This window comes from Trachurus japonicus, chromosome 9 (genome assembly GCF_045865225.1).
Source record: "Trachurus japonicus isolate A0001 chromosome 9, Traja_1.0".
In the NCBI taxonomy this organism is placed as follows: Eukaryota; Metazoa; Chordata; class Actinopteri; order Carangiformes; family Carangidae; genus Trachurus; species Trachurus japonicus.
This window is the reverse complement of record NC_140915.1, coordinates 25865959-25883995: the sequence shown is the minus strand read 5'-3', so window position 1 is coordinate 25883995 and position 18037 is coordinate 25865959. Positions and strand designations below refer to the sequence as shown.

At 44.3% G+C, this 18037-nt stretch overlaps 1 protein-coding gene and 3 non-coding genes across 4 annotated transcripts; 1 reads left to right on the top strand and 3 right to left on the bottom strand.

The window, feature by feature from the left end:
- Positions 1–445: 445 nt before the first annotated feature.
- On the bottom strand, positions 446–517 carry trnaq-cug (transfer RNA glutamine (anticodon CUG)). The gene has a single exon. It is a non-coding gene; the product is annotated as a tRNA-Gln (tRNA).
- A 448-nt stretch (positions 518–965) lies between these two features.
- trnaq-uug (transfer RNA glutamine (anticodon UUG)) lies at positions 966–1037 on the bottom strand. Its single transcript has one exon. It is a non-coding gene; the product is annotated as a tRNA-Gln (tRNA).
- A 1365-nt stretch (positions 1038–2402) lies between these two features.
- LOC146981598 (junction-mediating and -regulatory protein-like) lies at positions 2403–17603 on the top strand. The gene is made up of 10 exons (XM_085786987.1): positions 2403–3981; positions 6994–7167; positions 11558–11708; positions 12287–12456; positions 12561–12726; positions 12822–12991; positions 13796–13858; positions 14202–14297; positions 14407–14941; positions 15530–17603. The coding sequence occupies exons 1-10, from the start codon at positions 3127–3129 to the stop codon at positions 15835–15837; spliced, it is 2688 nt and encodes an 895-aa protein (XP_085643113.1). The 5' UTR covers positions 2403–3126; the 3' UTR covers positions 15838–17603.
- trnaq-cug (transfer RNA glutamine (anticodon CUG)) lies at positions 9377–9448 on the bottom strand. Its single transcript has one exon. It is a non-coding gene; the product is annotated as a tRNA-Gln (tRNA).
- Positions 17604–18037: the final 434 nt, after the last annotated feature.

Genomic DNA, 18037 nt, shown 5'->3' with positions numbered 1-18037 from the left:
GATCTTTTAAACATGTTAAGCTTGATTGCTTTGTTTTTAATGAAAATGTCTTGATTATTTCAATAAAAAAAAGACTTTACTTTTTCTGTTTTGTACTGTATTCACTGACCTTAACAGACTGTACACAAACATGACTGGTCTTTTCCCTAAACACTAGTATTTTGATATAAATGTGTAAGCCAAATATAATATATATAAATATATAATCTAATTCTGCCCCACATGCATGACTCAGTGATTCTTTATCAGTGTTGTTTATTAACCTGAGTCAGGGTAAAAGTCAGGTTAAATTAGGAGAAGGGTAATAGGTATAAGAGGTCACACTTCATTTTCTGCCCTCTTTCCACGCCATATTCCTCGTTTGTATCATATCTGTCCATCTGTTTTCATTTACCTTTGTTCCAGCAGCCAGGTGGACTGTATATGAGACCCAGCTCAAAACTTCAGGTCCCACCGAGATTTGAACTCGGATCGCTGGATTCAGAGTCCAGAGTGCTAACCATTACACCATGGAACCGGTTAAAGACGCCTGCCCCCCACTGGTAGTTGTCGGGCATGAACTGAAAAGTCTGACTCGTTTCTTATTGAAGTCTGTTTTGATTCACGGGCTTCGTTACTTTTTTTTGTTACTTTGTTACTTCGTGCAGTTGTGAACACTTTGCTTCACTCCAGGAAACAACAATAAACAGCCACTGACAGAATGACATGGAGAAATTTAGAAATAGATCAATGAATATGATTTTGGAGTCTTCTGACGAGAGATTCAGGCCTATAGACACATTATCAACTGCCCCTTTTGTTTTCCTCTGGTATGAATCTGTTCCTTATCTTGCACTGTATTATAGCCTACTGACATGTAACTTGAACCTGTAAATTCACAGTTTCAGGACGTCGCTTCGCTTATAGGCTACTCCCATTCCCTTTGACCCTCACCTGTACAGAGGGCAGGAGTGACTCAAAACCTGAGGTTCCACCGAGATTTGAACTCGGATCGCTGGATTCAAAGTCCAGAGTGCTAACCATTACACCATGGAACCACGTTCGCTCCTACTGTACCTAATTTTCCAACTTATTACCGAGCGGTACACCTGAAAACTTTTCTTATTAGTTAACATGATGCTGTGTTTAAGATGGACTCAAATTTGTCCTGTTCCACATTGTTTTTGAGTTAGATGTTGTCCCTTTAGGTCCATCATTATGTGAGTTGTATGTGTATTGAAATTGTATAGTTGTGTTAATACTGCAACTCTTATGATTCATGAGTCTGTTTTACAATGTTGATGTTTTACTTGAGGTGTGGTAGCTAAACACTGAAATGACCGTGAATTGTTTTACAACAGCTGATGGCACAAGCACTTAATCATAATGTGTGAATTTTCAAACATTCGTCAAAGATAAAGATCAGGTGAAATCAGCAGGGCAGGGCTGCATAGGGCTTTTTTTTGTCTTTCTTTTGTTACTTTTGTTGGCTCTTGGCTCCTCCTAATTATCTCAACTTAGCGTGTATCTTATCTGCTCCCCATTATTCTGGACCAGATACATTAACTTTGAATTAATTGCCATATGTCATCATCAGGGCTCATCACTGCACCCTTTAAGAGGACTGGCGTTTTTCTGTCTCAAGCCTGTGACCATTAAAGGTGAACACTTTCCATTCCTGTCCTCTGACACACAGTGCAGCCAATTGCGTGTAAACAATGACAAGTCAGCAGCTCTCTCCCACACTTCCACCAGAGGGTTTGATGCATACTTCTCAGTTTAAACGAAACATTTAGCTAAGCATTCCTCTAATTTTTACTTCAAGACAATTTTAATGGCTTTTAGAAGCAACTGTTTTGCCAATAGGCTATATCTAATTAATAATGACTTTATTTGGCAAATTAGAAAACTGAACTGCAAATGTAAGTGTTGAAACACAAATAATGGCTGTTTGTCTATCCATTCACTAACTCACAATCTGCATTAATTTCGCATTATTGGCTACTGATGCTGCAGCTCTCTGTAATAACTTACATCCCACACTGCTCGGGCCAAAACGTCAGCGCGTCCTTACGTGCCCTGCTCAAATTGAGTTTCTAATGTTGCCTTCACTGATTTCAGGAAAAAGCTACTTCGATCAGCTCCCCGCCTTGTCTCCATAGATTGCAACTCGACTGCAGCTTATATTAACGCATCCTTCGATATTACTGCGCCATGTCACCTATTAAACGACTTATGGTGGTATAAAACATGTGAAAATGGCCGATTATAGTCACACATGACATGACAAACTAAAACGAGAGTTATCTTCAGACATACGGATGAGAAATGCATGTTTTGATAAGTTGTTCTTGAGTTTGGTTCATTTTCTTTATGTCGTCAATTAGTTCTTGGCGGAAATTCCTATATTTTTTCACAGTCCGTGAAAGCAGCACCGTTATTTTGCGTATGAGGTCTTGTCAGGCAAACGGAGAAGAAAACATGGTAACGTTGACGAGTTGGAAGACGATGTTAACCTCCGCGGAGACGCCGACACCGGACACGGCTCGTTATCAGGCTCGTCCGTGCGTGGGCTCGGCGTGTCGGACTCGGCTGTGAACGATGTGCGCCGCTGCTTTAGGACCCCGTCGTTACTTTGTGATGAGGAGGAGGAGGAGGGAGGAGGTCTGGAGCCGAGACGTCGAGCACAACGGGGCAACAGCTGAGCGTCGGAGCTGGTAAACAGTAACACACCGTCGCATGTCGTTGTGTGTCGGAGTCGGAGACGAGCTAATGACGAGCAGGGAATAGCACAGGCAGAAGAAGGGCTGGGACAGGCAAAGAGAGACATCCGAGGTGGAGGAGGAGGAGGCAGGTGGGCCAGAGATGGGAGATGACACCGCACTGATCCAAATTCATCCGCCCGAGCGAAGGAGGAGGAGGAGGAGGAGGAGGAGAGGAGCTGTCGAGCCAAAACATCCCCGCAGAGGAGCCGCTGTCTGCTGCTGAACGAACTGCGATAATATAAAACTACACGTTGTTTTTCTTTTAGTAGGCTAGCTACCGCAGCTGCATCCGACTGTCAAACAGCTGCGAGCGCGAGGGTTGTTTGTTGTTGTTGTTGTTGTTGTTTTTGTTGTTGTTTCCGTGTCATCACTTTTTGCAGAGATGTCCTTCACAATGGAGGATAATTTGGAGTTGGGGTGGGTGGCCGTGCGTCCCAATGCGTTTGAGGAGAAGGAGAAGCACAAATTCGTCTTTATCGTCGCCTGGAATGAGGTGGAGGGTAAATTTGCCATAACGTGTCACAACAGGACGGTGCAGAGGAGAAGCTTCGGCAGAGACCCTCTGGCGGAGGGGACTAGCGGTAGTCAGGATGGGGACAAAACAAAATGGCCCGAAAGTCCAGTCAGGGATAAAGTATCTAGAAGCCCCGCCAAAGGAGCCAGGGAGGCGGCGGTGGTGAGAGGCAGCAGCAGCAGCAGCAGCAGCAGCAGCAGCAGTCCTAAAGCCAAGTCCGTGACAACAACCAGACCAAGTCCTGTCAAGGTCCAGAGTGTGGTCCAATCTGCAGCATCTCCCGTTAGTCCCGAGACCGAGGCGCTGCAAACACCGAGAGAGGACCAGGACAACCTGGACCTGGAGGAGCTGGACGGTCTGGGCCGGGAGGACTGCAGCTGGGCCGGACTCTTCTCCTTCCAGGACCTGCGGGCAGTCCACCAGCAGCTGTGCTCGGTGGACTCGAACCTGGAGCCGTGCCTGCCGGTGTTTCCGGAGGAGCCGGCCGGGATGTGGACGGTGCTGTTCGGGCCGGCGGAGGTGTCCGAGGCCGAGATGGACGAGCTGTGCTACAGTCTGCAGGTGTACCTGGGCCACGCGCTCGACACGTGTGGGTGGAAAATCCTCTCGCAGATCCTGTTCACGGAAAACGACGACCCAGACGAGTACTACGAGAGTCTGAGCGAGCTGAGGCAGTCCGGCTACGAGGAGGCGCTCAACCGCTGCACCAAACATCTGCATGAGGTGAGAGTTTCTCTGGTCTTCCCTCATCTGCAGGCAGCATCCAGGCTACATGATGATGTCGGCTTCCTGTTGACATAGTCTGTGCCATGGGTCTTCTCTAAACGTTACATACACACACAGTTGCACATCTGGACAACAAGGAGCACCCAAATACAGTCACTGTCTATGGCACAGTTGCACATCTGGACAACTCTAGAAGCATCACCCTACTGCTGTCCTTACTTCGCACGAGAGCATAGCCACTGAAGTTGTTAGGATAAAATGGGAGTTAGGAAGTGTGATGCACTGGTAAGATTATAGACTATAGATTCAATTGACATATTTGCAAAACAAGTACGACACATTGTAGTAAACAGATGCAAAATACAACTGATACCTAATTTTCCTAAATTCTCAATCTTAAATTTAAAGGTCCATCCATCCACCCAATCCATGTAGGCCTATGTCAAATTATTACTGAAAAACTGAATGGCTGTCTGGTCTTCATGTTCTTTGCATTGGCTTGGTGAAAGCCATTCAAGGTCAGATCAGCATGCAAACTGTTATAATGTAAGCCAGAACAAAAAGGCCACCACATGTTCTGATACAAAGCAAGTTAGGCCTACACAACAATCTGACCACTACAGCATATGAAGGAGAAAAATAAACACATCCAGTGATCACTAGCTAACAGGGGAAGTGTTAGCATTTTTATTCCGCTCCTATGCAAGATAACGTCTGACAATCAGAGCAGGGAGCAGTCCCACTGTTCAACTATTAACAGTGGAGGAATCCCTAAAATTCAGCTGTAGCTGTAAGTAGCTGTCTGCTGCATGGACAGCTGAGACAGTCGGCCTCCCACACACACAAACACAGCTCAAGCGCTTCCTTCCTTTTAGAATTAACCTGTCAGTGTAATCTGCAGAGTCATCATGCTGCTCACACGTTACCACCGGGACATTTACGAACCATCTACATCTAGATGCAATGGCATTATTCAGAATATAGGCATTGTTTTAGTGGGGCTTTTCTTATGTTATTGAGCAACAGACAACATTTCAGGTTTTCATTATATTATCATATATATTATTATTGAACCACCTGCTGACATATCTGATGTTATGTTTCACATTTGTCTCTTTGTTGTGCGTATTACACTGTATATCACTCTGTCTCTCTGTCGCAGGATTTTTGGCAGGCTGATAATATTTTGGACAAGTCAAGAGAGAGCTGTTTGATAAGTCCAGCTAAATAAGTTATATATTTTCCTCTGAAAACTGCATAAAATGGGTGAACATTAAACTTTTACACATCCTTTCATGGGAGTCTGAAAGCATCAGTCTGGATCGTCTGGATTTCTGAAAACAAGAATTAGGAATTTAGAAAACTCATCACTGATACGTACTAACATGTCATAATTTTGAATTGTGAAAAAAACGTGTCACTGATTTTTTTGGGGGGTTAATACAACAAATTTGAGGTAGTAAATCAGAGTTCTGCATGAATTCAGTCAAACATTATGAAAGATGTCCTAAAGTTATGATAAAAGCCGAAGACACTGTAGTGAAACCACTCTTTGTAACAAAATCAAACACTTGCCACCACGTTTAAATGATTAGTTCTGCAGCATATCTTTGACTCAACACAGTAAGAACATGATCCGGACACAGTGCACTCTGCAGGCCTGCTCATCTTACACACCACCAGCACAGCAGCTAGTGCTTGATTAACTACTTTAATATAAACAGACACTGTATTGATACTCAGCGAGTCTCACATTGTCTCTCACCTATCAATGGCACGAGAGTAATGAATCCTTGACTCGTGGAGCCAGACGGTGGAAGAAGTCCTCTGAGAGAGCATTAATGGACGGGATTTCCATTATTAGCATCACAGCAGTTCTCCCAGCAGTTATAGTGTCTGGTAGATCAAGAACTGCCTGTGTTTATGGAACAAATAATATCTTTTTGGATACATGTAGTATTGTGGTTTCTGTCGAACTAATAGTGTAAGGACAGTGTAAGGACAGCAGGGTTGCAGTACTAAATGGGGGTTTCTGTCTCTGTGTTTACTGTCCTTGCAGAAGTAAGAGAGTCAAGAGACTACATCCATTTACAGTGATGTGTTTACATGATTTTCTGGCCAAGGCGTTTCCTCTCTGCTCTGCTTTTGGCAGTGAAAAGAGGCCGTGAGCAGAATAGAAAGATCACCCACACATGTCATTCCAGTCCCACACCCACTCCCATTTGAAACACACGCACACACACATTCACTCACTCACAATAACAAACGACAGAAAAACCAGCCAGAGGAAGTGTTGCCTTTACTGTCCTTCCTGAGCAAGAAAAGAAAAAAAAAAACATCAAACACTTGAAACTTGAGCGTGTCTGAAGGAGAAGCTACTGATCTTATTCAGCTCTTTATCACAGCCTTCCCTCTCCTGTCTGCAGTCACAATACTACGCCATTCGTTTAAACACAGTGGCAGTTTGCTGTGTCGTAGGATTTCATACAAACACACACACACACATGCACATCGATCCCTCTGCTCCATTTGAGGGGCTGAGTTAATGGCTATTTCTGTGCTTGCTGGTAGCGTACAGGATTGTTCAGTCTGGCAAAAAAAAAGCAAAAGAAAAAAAAAACGTGTGTGTATTGATCATATTCCCAGCAGCAGAACTGACTCTGCTCATTGAATGCACTCAGACACACTCCTATTATTTACTGTTACACAAAGCATCCCTGTGGTCTGGCAGCAAGGTACAGTACAAGTTTCCAAGTAGTCGAGAGTGACACTTGAGGATGTATTGAAGTACGCTCTGTGACTTATATTTACTGGGATTATCTGACATAGCTGTAACACTCTTATACAGACAGTTGGAAACATGCTGCATTACATCTGGAGGCTACAACTGCTTAACAGGGTCTTACAGAAATCTTAAAAGAGGGGAGGGAGGGGAGGGGGTCTGTTTTGATCTGAAAAGTGCACGTTGACTATAATAAAAGTAACTCTTAATGTGCGTATGCCTTGCAGCTGCTGGACAAGCACAGGAGCATGGACAGCATGGTGGAGCTGCTGGAGCTCTATGAGGAAGAGGACCAGGCCTATGGAGGTCTGCTGGACGCCTCCACACAGCTGTACCAGTATCTGCTGCAGCCTTTCAGAGACATGAGGGAGCTAGCCATGCTACGCAGGCAGCAGATCAAGGTAACGATACGACAGCTGTTTATCTGCACTGCACATGCACAAACAAGTATTAAACAAGTCTGTTCAACAGGAGACCCATTTCTGGAGGATTTCATCTCATAACCACTAGATTCATAAGTCTTGGGAGGAATTTGGTCCAAAATCCTGCAGTGACCCAATATTTACCACAAGCTCATTGACATTTTCCCCAAGTCTACTCAAGTGTTTGATGCTCCACTGCCAAGTACACATCACACGCACAAACACAGATAAACAGTTAAAGGGACAGTTCAACAATTTGGCAAATTGGCCCATTGCCATAATCCCTATAGTCATAGCAGTAGGTTTGTTACCTTTAATTGTCAGTGCAAGCTATTTTTAGAACGGCGGAGCAGAGCCGCACGCTGCTCAGAGCTACGCTACGGAGGCTAATGGGATTTCTTAGTTTCCCTCATCAAACTCCTCAAATACACAATCCAACAACTCCAAAACGCTCTCGTGGACAAGTTGTGACCTGCACATTCACCACGCTATGAGATAATAACGGAACATGACGAGACAGAGTTGTCCTCGAGGTAAATTCATGCAAAACCGCTGATGCGCGTTCCCATTGGGAACTCAGTCTCTGCATTTGCAGAGTTGTCATTTAGGTGCCATTCATTCTAGCATACATGGGAATATGTGTTTCTGTGGCACCACTCATAAAACACAATGGGTCCACACAGGAAATTCTCATGTCTCTTAAAATAGGTTCTGCTCATTGTGTGCTGTTGTTTTTGTGCATACATTATTGTGTTGTATGCATGTGTTTTCTCTTTTGTTTTGTTTATTTGTTTTAAACTGGTCCATTATTTAAAATGAATTCTCCTGTTTTCTGATAAGGTGCTGATTCTTGGTAAATCAGTGGGAGGAAGTGAGATGTACAGTATCTAACTGCAAAGAGCAGACGGAGGCTGGTGAATGGATAAATGGCGGAAAAGCTTTGTTCAATCTTTGCAGTGCAGAGCTGATGGCACATTTATATTTAGCTCCCTGACTCACACACAGCACATCAGTAATAAAAGGACTTCTGCATGAGATTACCACCTAACATCCGTCAACAAAGAGCATATATATTGTAGCTTTTTCCAGCCTTGGATGTAAACCCCTTCCTGTTAGTTTTATCCTTTTCCACAGTATCTGAAACACCTCTGGGATGTGGCAGGTGGGGGGTTAAGTGACATGCTGTGCACTGGAATGGAGCCCCATGGATCTCCGATTTCCTGAGGTCTCACAGAGACATGAATAAGTCATGCTGCTGTAGTCCTATAGATTTACTGCAGGTACAGCCTGATGCCGATGCCCTGGGATCGGCAGGCATGCAGCAGAGACGGAAAGATGGACAGTGAAATTAAAGAGCTCGCCAGTTTAGGTGTGGCTGAATAAATGTTCTCAACTCTGCTTCCTCTGGGGATGTGAGAACCTCCAGAGTCAGCTAAAGACAGTAATGTAAGCAGGGCGTAATTTGGTTTACAGAGCTGAGAGAGATCTTTTTACAAGAAAAACTCTAATTTTATCCCAGTGCAATTTCACAAAGGTGGTGTTTTTTATTGACTGCCTATGAATTATGGAAATAAAGACCAATAATGCAGAGCACATCAAGACATTTTTACATAATTTGTAATGAGATATACTGTTATTTGTTTTTTGTTTTGTTTATTTGTTTGTTTATTTCTGAGCTAATTCCTGACACAGCTTAATTTAAAAAGTTAGACAATCAAATTGCACAGGGAACTATAATATCTATTTAGTTTAGATGTATTTATTTATTTGGGATTCATAAAGAAAAAAACAATGATAGTAATAATGATTCTCATAGAAGACAAAAGTAACTGATGTGGTGATATAAATAGCTACTGGTTGGATTTAATGGGATTTATTTGTAAGGCTTTGATAACAGTTACATATTAGTGTCTATTTCTCAGCTCATTTATGAATGGATGTTACACAATGTCCTTTATTTTCAACTTGTCCTGTGGGCTGAGTAGTAACTAGGTAGCATAGTGAGATGTCACTGTTCAGTTCAGGGACCTGTTTTCTCATGTAAACCAGGAAATAACTAGCTTTGACCCAGTACAAACCTCTGATTACTGTTTTTTTGTTAAAGGTCTGAGTCTCAGTCTGTCTACTGCTAACACCACATCCTCTGGTTTGTAATTTCCTCGCCAGGAATGACAGCTGCAAAACCTCTAGGTCCCACCGAGATTTGAACTCGGATCGCTGGATTCAGAGTCCAGAGTGCTAACCATTACACCATGGAACCTCCCTCTTGTGTGTAGAGTGAGAGGCAGGGGTGTGCCAAACCTGTTCTTGGTCTATTTAAAGCCTCGGGCTTCTGAAGCTCTTCCATTTCCTTTACTATCACAGCTTCAAATTCAGTAGCACTTGCAACAGTTTATATTAGAGACAGGAGCCGATGTGAGCAAATAAACCTCTTCAGCCACTTAATGGTAAATGATTAAACAGGATCATTGTAGATGCCGTATGTGTTCACATGAGATAAACTATTTTTAGATTGTCCTCCTCAATATGCAGAGGAATAACAAGGTAGAGTTAATCACATGGAGTCACCTTCTTCATGTAATATTTATATAGAATATGTGTCTATCTTTTACTCACATATTATCTGAGGTTTGTCAACAATTTATCATTTTGTCCAAGAGCAAAACAAAAAGTCATATGACTGGTTGATTTGTGGGTTGCTGACAGGAAACGAACATTGACTCTGGTGAGAGTGTGCAGGGAGTGTCAGTGCACACTGTGTAGAGAAATATGGATTTATTTCATTTTCACGCACTAGGTTGTGTGCACTATTATAATGTTTTTAAATTTTACTACCAGTGTCAGAATTGTTATTCTGTAGTGGAAATTTGAGCAGGTTTCTGAAGTTGTACTTATTGTTGAGTTTAGTTTGTTTGGAACTATAACACCACACATACTAATACATTTATAATTGAGTAGTTTTCTCACATATTTGTATTGTCCCACCCATAGCACCATGTGTTATTTGTACAATGTAGTTTTTTTAGGTGTTGTTTTATCACTGTGCAGAGGTGTGATTTGTGTCTCAGAGTCACATCTACAAACCAAATGAACCGAACAACTTAAGGGAATATGGTATCTGTAATGTGTGAGTCCAGAAAAAGTTAATGCACTCAGAGTTATACAAATCACTGAGTGTAAATCCAACAGTTCTGAAATGAACAATATGTAACGAAAGTAAAGAAACTCTGAAAATCAAAGGAATGAGCTTTGGGTCACTGACAGCAGGAAGTTGCAGTGTTAAGCGATACTGGTGCACTGCTGGGTAGAGCAGTGTGAGCTGAAGTGCAGCGAGGTTACTTAGGGTCACACAGCTCTGTAAACGCTGCTGCTGTCTTTCCTTCTTGTGTTGCATTAGATCTTTTGTTTTCCTTTTTGGTGCTTTTGGTTCATTTTCTAAAATATTCCCTTTAAGTGAAGTTATTCTTTAATCAGCCTTCTCTGTATGGAACAGTTAAGTGATTGCCCAAGATTGATCTGTTTGTATGGTAATGGGGACACACTGATGTTATATTCCCATTGTGGTCCTTAGATTGACTTAAATTGATTGTGTAAGCATTTATAAACCCTAAATAATCAGTAAGGATACATCTTATTCTAATCTACAACAGGCACTCGGCTAGACTAGACAGTGATTCCACTTGTGAGTTAGTTAAAAATGGATTTGTTGTTCACTCTGTAACACCAACAGTAATATTTGCATAAGATCTGGTTGTGCAGAATGTGAACAGATTGTTTGCACAGGTGTGTGAAAGTGTTTCCATGTTTCCACTGAGACACTGAGCTGCAGATCTTCACACTGCTCTTCAGTGAAGTCCTGCAGTCTTTCTCTGTGACATGTGCAGGCGGAGATAAATTGCTGTGTCATGTTTGTCTACCACCACCTCATTGTTACAGGGAAACATTTCTATTACTGTTTTCTCTCCCTTTTTTCTAAATCTCCTTCACTGTTGCCACTGAGTGGCAGTAATGTGTCACACATTTGGTTCTGCACACTCTGAATCTCAAAAGAGAAAGCAGTGTTAACTTTTTAATGTGGACTTTAATGAATGTACCTGCTGTTAGTAAGACTGCGTTGTCTGACTGTAGCCATGCATCATTTTATTTTATTTTATTTTATTTTATTTTATTTTTTAAAACTATTTGAATCCCATTATTTCAATTTCCAATCTGAATGTTGCAACTTAAAACACATGTTGTGGTTTGGTTAATGTTTTATAGAATCTATTACCAATATATTTAGACTTTGATCCCCACAGGATAAATGTTTTGTTTTATCATGCCCCCTCACTGAGCCCTGTCATTGGTCTTGTTCATCCTCCCTCCACAGATTTCTATGGAGAACGACTACTTGGGCCCGAGGCGAATCGAAGCCCTAAAAAAGGAAGACTCTGACTGGCAAAAGAAAGCTCAGGAGGCGGTCCTCAACATCCAAGAGTTTACTGTAAAATACTTTGAGATCACTGCCAGGGCCCAGAAAGGTACAACAGGCCATCACTGTCATTGCCAATGTCAAGTCAATAAGGCAGCAAGGGAATGACTTTGAATAATTACACACAGCGCACACACATAGTGGTAGCATTGGTCTGCTATTGACCTGTGTGGTTTCCAACGCCAGCGGTAATGTGATTTGGTATTAATGAGGCGGTGTAGACAGCCCTGCTTTGACAGGGACAGGAGGAAACAAGGACAACCTATTGATCAATCAGCTTTGCCAGCAGATTACTCCACAATGTGCCCCCTGCTTATCCCAGTTCTTCCCCACCACTGATTGGTCCATTGTTATCTGACACGTATTAGGTCCAAAATCCCTTAAATGAGTGGCTTCAAGTGGGAGGAATGAAGCTGTAATGTGCAAATGTGGCCAATAGATGTCTCCCTCTACATTAGTGTAATAGACCTGTGCTCCTGTGAGACTTGAGTCATCACATTAAAGAATTAAAGGGTGGTGTGCCCACTCACTGCACCACAGGAGGAAGCAGATTGTGTTTGTGAGTCACTCGCATGTGAGAATATGTCACATTTAACATTGTGTATGTGTGTATGTATGTGTATGTAGGGGTGTATGAGCGCATGAAGGTGGACCAGCGTAAGTTTGGTAAATCTTCGTGGACAGCAGCGGTGGAGCGCATGGAGAGGCTGCGCTACTCTGTTGCCAAGGAAACCCTACAGCTCCAGAGAGCCAGGGAGATCTGTCTGGAGCAGAGAAAACACACACTTCGGGATGAGGTGCGGCAGTGACACTCGACACAAGCATACAAAACACACAACAATGTTCACACATACAGACCCTCTCAGAGACGGTCGTCCTGTGTCCTGCTGTCTCTCCTCAGATGCAGAGTCTGTGCAGCAGCGAGGACGCCATGGCCCTGTTGGACCACATGGAGACACAGTACTATGAGCTCCAGCTCCAGCTGTATGACATCCAGGCAGACATCCTCCAGTGTGAAGAGCTGCTCCTCACTGCCCAACTGGACAGCATCCGCAGACAGATGACAGGTACCACCTCGCATAGTCTGAATTTATCGCTCAGTGATTAACGACGGTGTTTGTCAGGCATAAGAAAAGTGTGTTGTCTGTACATGTGCTTTCAGAGCGGCAGGATGAAGTGGTGTACTATGACACCTTTGAGAGCGCAGATGATATTACAGAGGATGATACAGCAGAGAGGGAAGAGCTGCGCAGACTTCAGGTCAGCGCTCGACAGCTGGAGGCGAGGAGGGGGCGCATTACTGCCAAGCGCTCCTATCTGAGGAACAAGAGGGTGTGTATCCTTCACCCACACTCACACTCACCTCACACTTTAGCGTTCCTCAAGTGTGTCTTGGCTTCTACATAATGTCAGTGCATATTATTCAATATGTGCACTTTACTTGATTGAGCTTTATATCCTTGTAACTGCGGCAAACAATTTCATCGAGCAGCAGCTAAAAATATGCAACGTTGATTTAAATGTTCTTGATGGGAAACCGCAACTCCTGTTTGCTGTTGTTTATAGTGCTCAGAAAAGATGTTGTGCAGTGTCATAATAACTGAAAATATTGCAATAAAATGTGAGATGACAAAAACAGACATACAGGTCTCATATAATATCAGCTAGGAAGATGTTAAATATAAAAATCTGCAGCACCCCATCCCACCTGTTATCTTACAGAACCACTAACAAAAGAGTCAGTGTTGCTCACAACCATAAAATAATAATTAATTCCAGACCACGTGCTTCAACTGGTGGCAACAAAGTCTGGTAGCTCTGAGTTTGAGTTGACAAAATACGACAAAAACATACAAAAACACAACAAAAATAATGTTAAGATTAGAAGTAGAAACTCAGAGCTACCAGACTTTGAAGCGCATGTTCCAGATTTGATGATCAGGAGACTTCAGTCACGTTTCCCTGAGGGATGTGGTGGAGAGATGCACACTGAAGATGGTAGAGGCCACTCTGAACAAATTGTTATTAACTGAAATATGATATAAGACACTAACCGTGGTGCAGCTGCTGGTTTATTGTGGGCAGTGTTGTGTTGATTGTTGTGGATCATTGTGTTTCCCACCTGACATCCTGCAGGAGATCTGTGTCTCCAACCACACTCAGAAACAGCAGAAACGTCACAACGTCAACATGTTGCAGGTAGGGTTTCTTTATTGTTATTATAATACCATACCATATAATACCACTTAATAATTACACTGTTGCCCATAAAGTTGGAATAATTTTGTTTTCAAACACATTCCTCTTTTTATTGCTATTATAAGGGTTAATCGTGGTTTTACTTTTCACAGTGATATATATGTCTGGAAGAGATTGATGAAAAAAGTTTTGAGAGGATATAAACTTTATCTATCAAGAATAAATCACATTGTCATCATTTTATGAGAAGAGGTAAAAACAATATTTTATTCCAACTTTATGGGTATTATAGTGTATTTACTATTAGAAACTATCTCCTTCTCTAAACTGCTAAATTTTCCAGCTGAAAAATGAAGAAGAGGAAGATGAAGAGAGGAAGAACAGCAGAGTAAGCCAGGAGAGGCAGAAAACTCTGGACAGACTACGCACCTTCAAACAGGTAAATCTCCTCTTCTGATCTGCGAGCATCACAGAATCGTTCCTCGGTGATCAACTCCTGTTCATGTCTGTGTGTCTGTGTGTGTGTGTGTGTGTGTGTGTGTCTCCAGCGGTACCCAGGTCAGGTTATCCTCAAGTCCACTCGGCTGCGCTCCCACGTCCGAAGGAGAGAGCGAGGAAGGAGCATGGAGATGAGCAGTGTGAGTGAGAGAGAGGAGGGCGTCCAGACGCAGGACCGCCAGCCGCTGTGTCTCAGCACCAGCGTCCAGACGGACCCCAGCCCCAGCTCCACGCTCACCACCCAGCCCGTCAGGGCTCTCACCGCGTCCCTCCCCCCGCTGCCCGTGCCCAGTCCCGCCGACTCCTCCTGCTCCCCCTGCTCCCTGTCCTCGCTCCTTGCGTCCCCTATCTCACCTCCTCCTCCACCCCCGCCTCCGCCTCCGCCGCCACCGAGGGAGGAGCCGTCGCCCTCCGGCAGCCCGGGCCGGCACGGGCAGAGAGGTGAAGGGAAGGGCGCGGCGGCGGAGGAGCTCTCCCTCTCCCCGCTCGGCCCGTTCATCCCTCGCTTCTTTGACAGCAGCCAACTGCTGAGCGCCCGCAAAAAGCTGAAGAAGACGCCGGCGTTCGACACCCACAGCAGAAGAGGTAATAATTTCACCTCCCTATAGATAGTTTGTGTAGTTAATGGTCAATCCCTCTGTGTCATAGTGACTTTCTGTTAGATTACTGCTGGGATCATTTTCTGCCATATTTTCTCTCTGAGGAACATGCCAAGGCCATGGTCCCTCTTTGGCGTCCTCAATCTCATTCTCTGGCTGGTTACAGACTCAGCTGTAGAGTTAGATGATAACGCCCTCCGTCACTGGATGACACTTTGTGGGAGGGGGGGACTATTGTTTCTCTCTCATTTCCTTGCTGGTGTGAATCCTTATCTTCATGTTTATGCACTATAGCCAATTGGATGTTAATACATCTCCCCTTTGCTGTCTCGTTCCATTTCTAGTATTAGAATCTTCTAGAAACTTCTGTTCTCCTTGGCCGAGCCTAAATAAACTCCTTTAGCATAAGACATACAGGACTCTGGTACTTCTTCTTCTTCATCGGCATCACCACAAATTCCTCCCTAACAGGACCATGTAGCACCACTGAAGCGTCTCAGGGCTTTGTTAGATTATCTAGTTACAGTGTCCAATCACAGTCTGTCTCCCTCTCCTCTCCTCTCCCCGCATACAGTTAGCTCGCCCATGGACGAAGTGCTGGCCTCCCTGAAGAGAGGCAGCTTCCACCTGAAGAAGGTCGACCAGCGCTCCCTGCCTTCCAGCAAGGGCGACGACGATCCCAACAGCATCCTGGCTCAGATTCGCAAGGGGGTCAAACTTCGGCGGGTGCCCCGTACGGAGAGGAGAGACCAGGGAGAGCTCCCGCCCTCCACCGACCCGCTGACCAGGAGCATTCACGAGGCGCTGCGCCGCATCAAGGAGGCCTCGCCGGACTCTGACTCGGATGACGACGGTCTGGCCAACCATGACTGGGAAAGCTAGGGGCTCAAGGCTCAGGCGCAACAACGTCACACACACGCGCGAACAAATGCCTGCACCCTCTGGCACTGCACTCACTCTACTGTACTGCAATGTAGAGAGCTGCGCTGTACTGTAAACATACACACACACACACACACACAAACTCATGAAGCTACTCACTTACTCACACTGAAGTACACACAGCCCCGGTCACACATGGACCGAGTGACTACGCCAGGACCAACTCACCAAATGCTCCAAAGGTCTATGGTCAACCTGTTCATTTGTTTTTCACACTACATTCACCACAGTGGAGGATTTGATTTGTGTGTTTGTTTGTTTTTTACTGTGTGTCACTGTGGTTTTGTTCCTGTAATCAGACAGTTAACAATGCCACGTTTGTTGTTTATTTTTATCAGTTGTACTGTTGAAAAGCTCTGCACTGGCCCTATGTGGCCACACTGATATTCAGAAACAGCACAACACACAGTTTACACCAACACACCACACTACACTGACAGCTATTTGTGAAACTGAAAACCTCATACGGAGAAAGTCGTGCTGAGACGCGTTGTGATCTTTCCCACCTGCCACAAAGCATCGGAAAAGAGAAAATGCAAGTGCAACAAATGTCGCATACTACGCAGGATGTTGGTACAGTTGCTAATTTGCGGTCACAAGATAGACTGAGAGACAAATAACTGGGATCACTGAATTTATCATCCAGATTGCGAACCGTTACAACACATCAAATGTCACCTCTCTTCTATTTTTGCTCAACCGGCGCGTTGTGACGGGGCCGCACAGCTCGTTGCCTCCTGTCACGAGTGGGTGTGGTGGTGTCAGACTGTACAAAGACCACTGCGTGTCTAATCTGACACTGCGCGAGCACTTTTTAATCCTTTAGTCTGTCACAACAGATCCGTACCCCCTCCCCCCACTTTTGTCCTCTCCTGGCCTTCACCACCCCACAGCTCTCTCTGGGTGAGGGAATATGTATCGACCCATCTGTTCGACCGCAGCATATGGCCGGGCTGGTGGGAGATAGTCAAGAGTCACGATGGGTTTATCATTTGGTGCCACATCCAAGAACGTCTCGGATGTGAAGCAGCGGTCACCTAGAGCAGGAAAGGGTCAGAGGAAGGTTCATCTGGAGGGACAGAGTCTCTTTGTAAAGTAAGGACAGTCTTGACTGGTGATTCCCGAACTTTGTATGCGGGATAGTCACAGCTGAGCTGCGAAAGCGGTCGCGCTTGTTTGAATGATGGATGGCACGTGGGAGGTTAGGTTCTCCGAGCGCTGTGGGGGGGCCGCCGTGGGCCGTGGAGCGGGCGGTCGTGATTGATGATGCGGTTTCTCCTGCCATCTTATTCACTTTCTCTCCTCTCCTCTGTTGCACCTTTCCTCATTTCTTTCTCTGCAGCCAGTGGGCAGGAGCACACAGTAGGAGGCCTGTTACTCACAGAGCTTGGAAGTGTTTTCTAACGTGGTTGTGCACACACGGACTCACGCACTGAACTCACAGCCAACATGTGCAGAAACATTTTAGCAGCAGAGCGAGTGAGTCCACAGCCTCTGCTCATACGTCTTATTAACCTTTTTTTTTTAAAATAGAAATTGTTTCAGCACTTTCAAGATACATAATACATATTCTGAATCACTTTATCTGTACAGTAACATTTTTTTGTTATTTGTTTTTTTTTTATATCAGTTGTGAAACATTATATCTGTTGTAGTTGAGTAGGTTTAAAAGCACTGAAGATGTGGAATAGGACCTATAAAGATATGATGGAGAGACGAAAGAAGTGTGATGCTGTAGCACACACGTTCAATATGTCGGCATGAGTTGAAAAGGTGTGGACCGATTAACTGAGCTCTGCGTTTATCAAAGACTTGTGCTTTTTCCATTTGCGTTGCTCATAGATTAATCATGAGGCAGTGTAGAACAGAACAGGCATGGAGGTACAGTATACGTCACTTTATACAGCTTGAAAACGGCTCAGTGCTGAGGAGGGTTTTTTTTTTTTTCCTGGCAGAGCAAATCTGAGGCACTTTTACATGTCTTCTCCACTGTCATCACAGCGTTCATTCATGGTGCCCTCATCATGTAGCATGTGACAGATATCTAACCCTGACCTGACTCTTAACTCAGACCTAACCCACCACTCCACGACTGAATTTATGTCACTGGAGCCGATTGTGGCAAAGTTTCCCAAAAGAT

Excerpts from the sequence above, each read along its gene's own strand:
- LOC146981598 (XM_085786987.1), top strand. The coding sequence starts at position 3,127 with ATGTCCTTCACAATGGAGGATAATTTGGAGTTGGGGTGGGTGGCCGTG. Across the intron at positions 12,457-12,560 it reads AACACACACTTCGGGATGAG|ATGCAGAGTCTGTGCAGCAG; the intron begins GTGCGGCAGTGA and ends GTCTCTCCTCAG. Across the intron at positions 14,942-15,529 it reads CGACACCCACAGCAGAAGAG|TTAGCTCGCCCATGGACGAA; the intron begins GTAATAATTTCA and ends CCCCGCATACAG.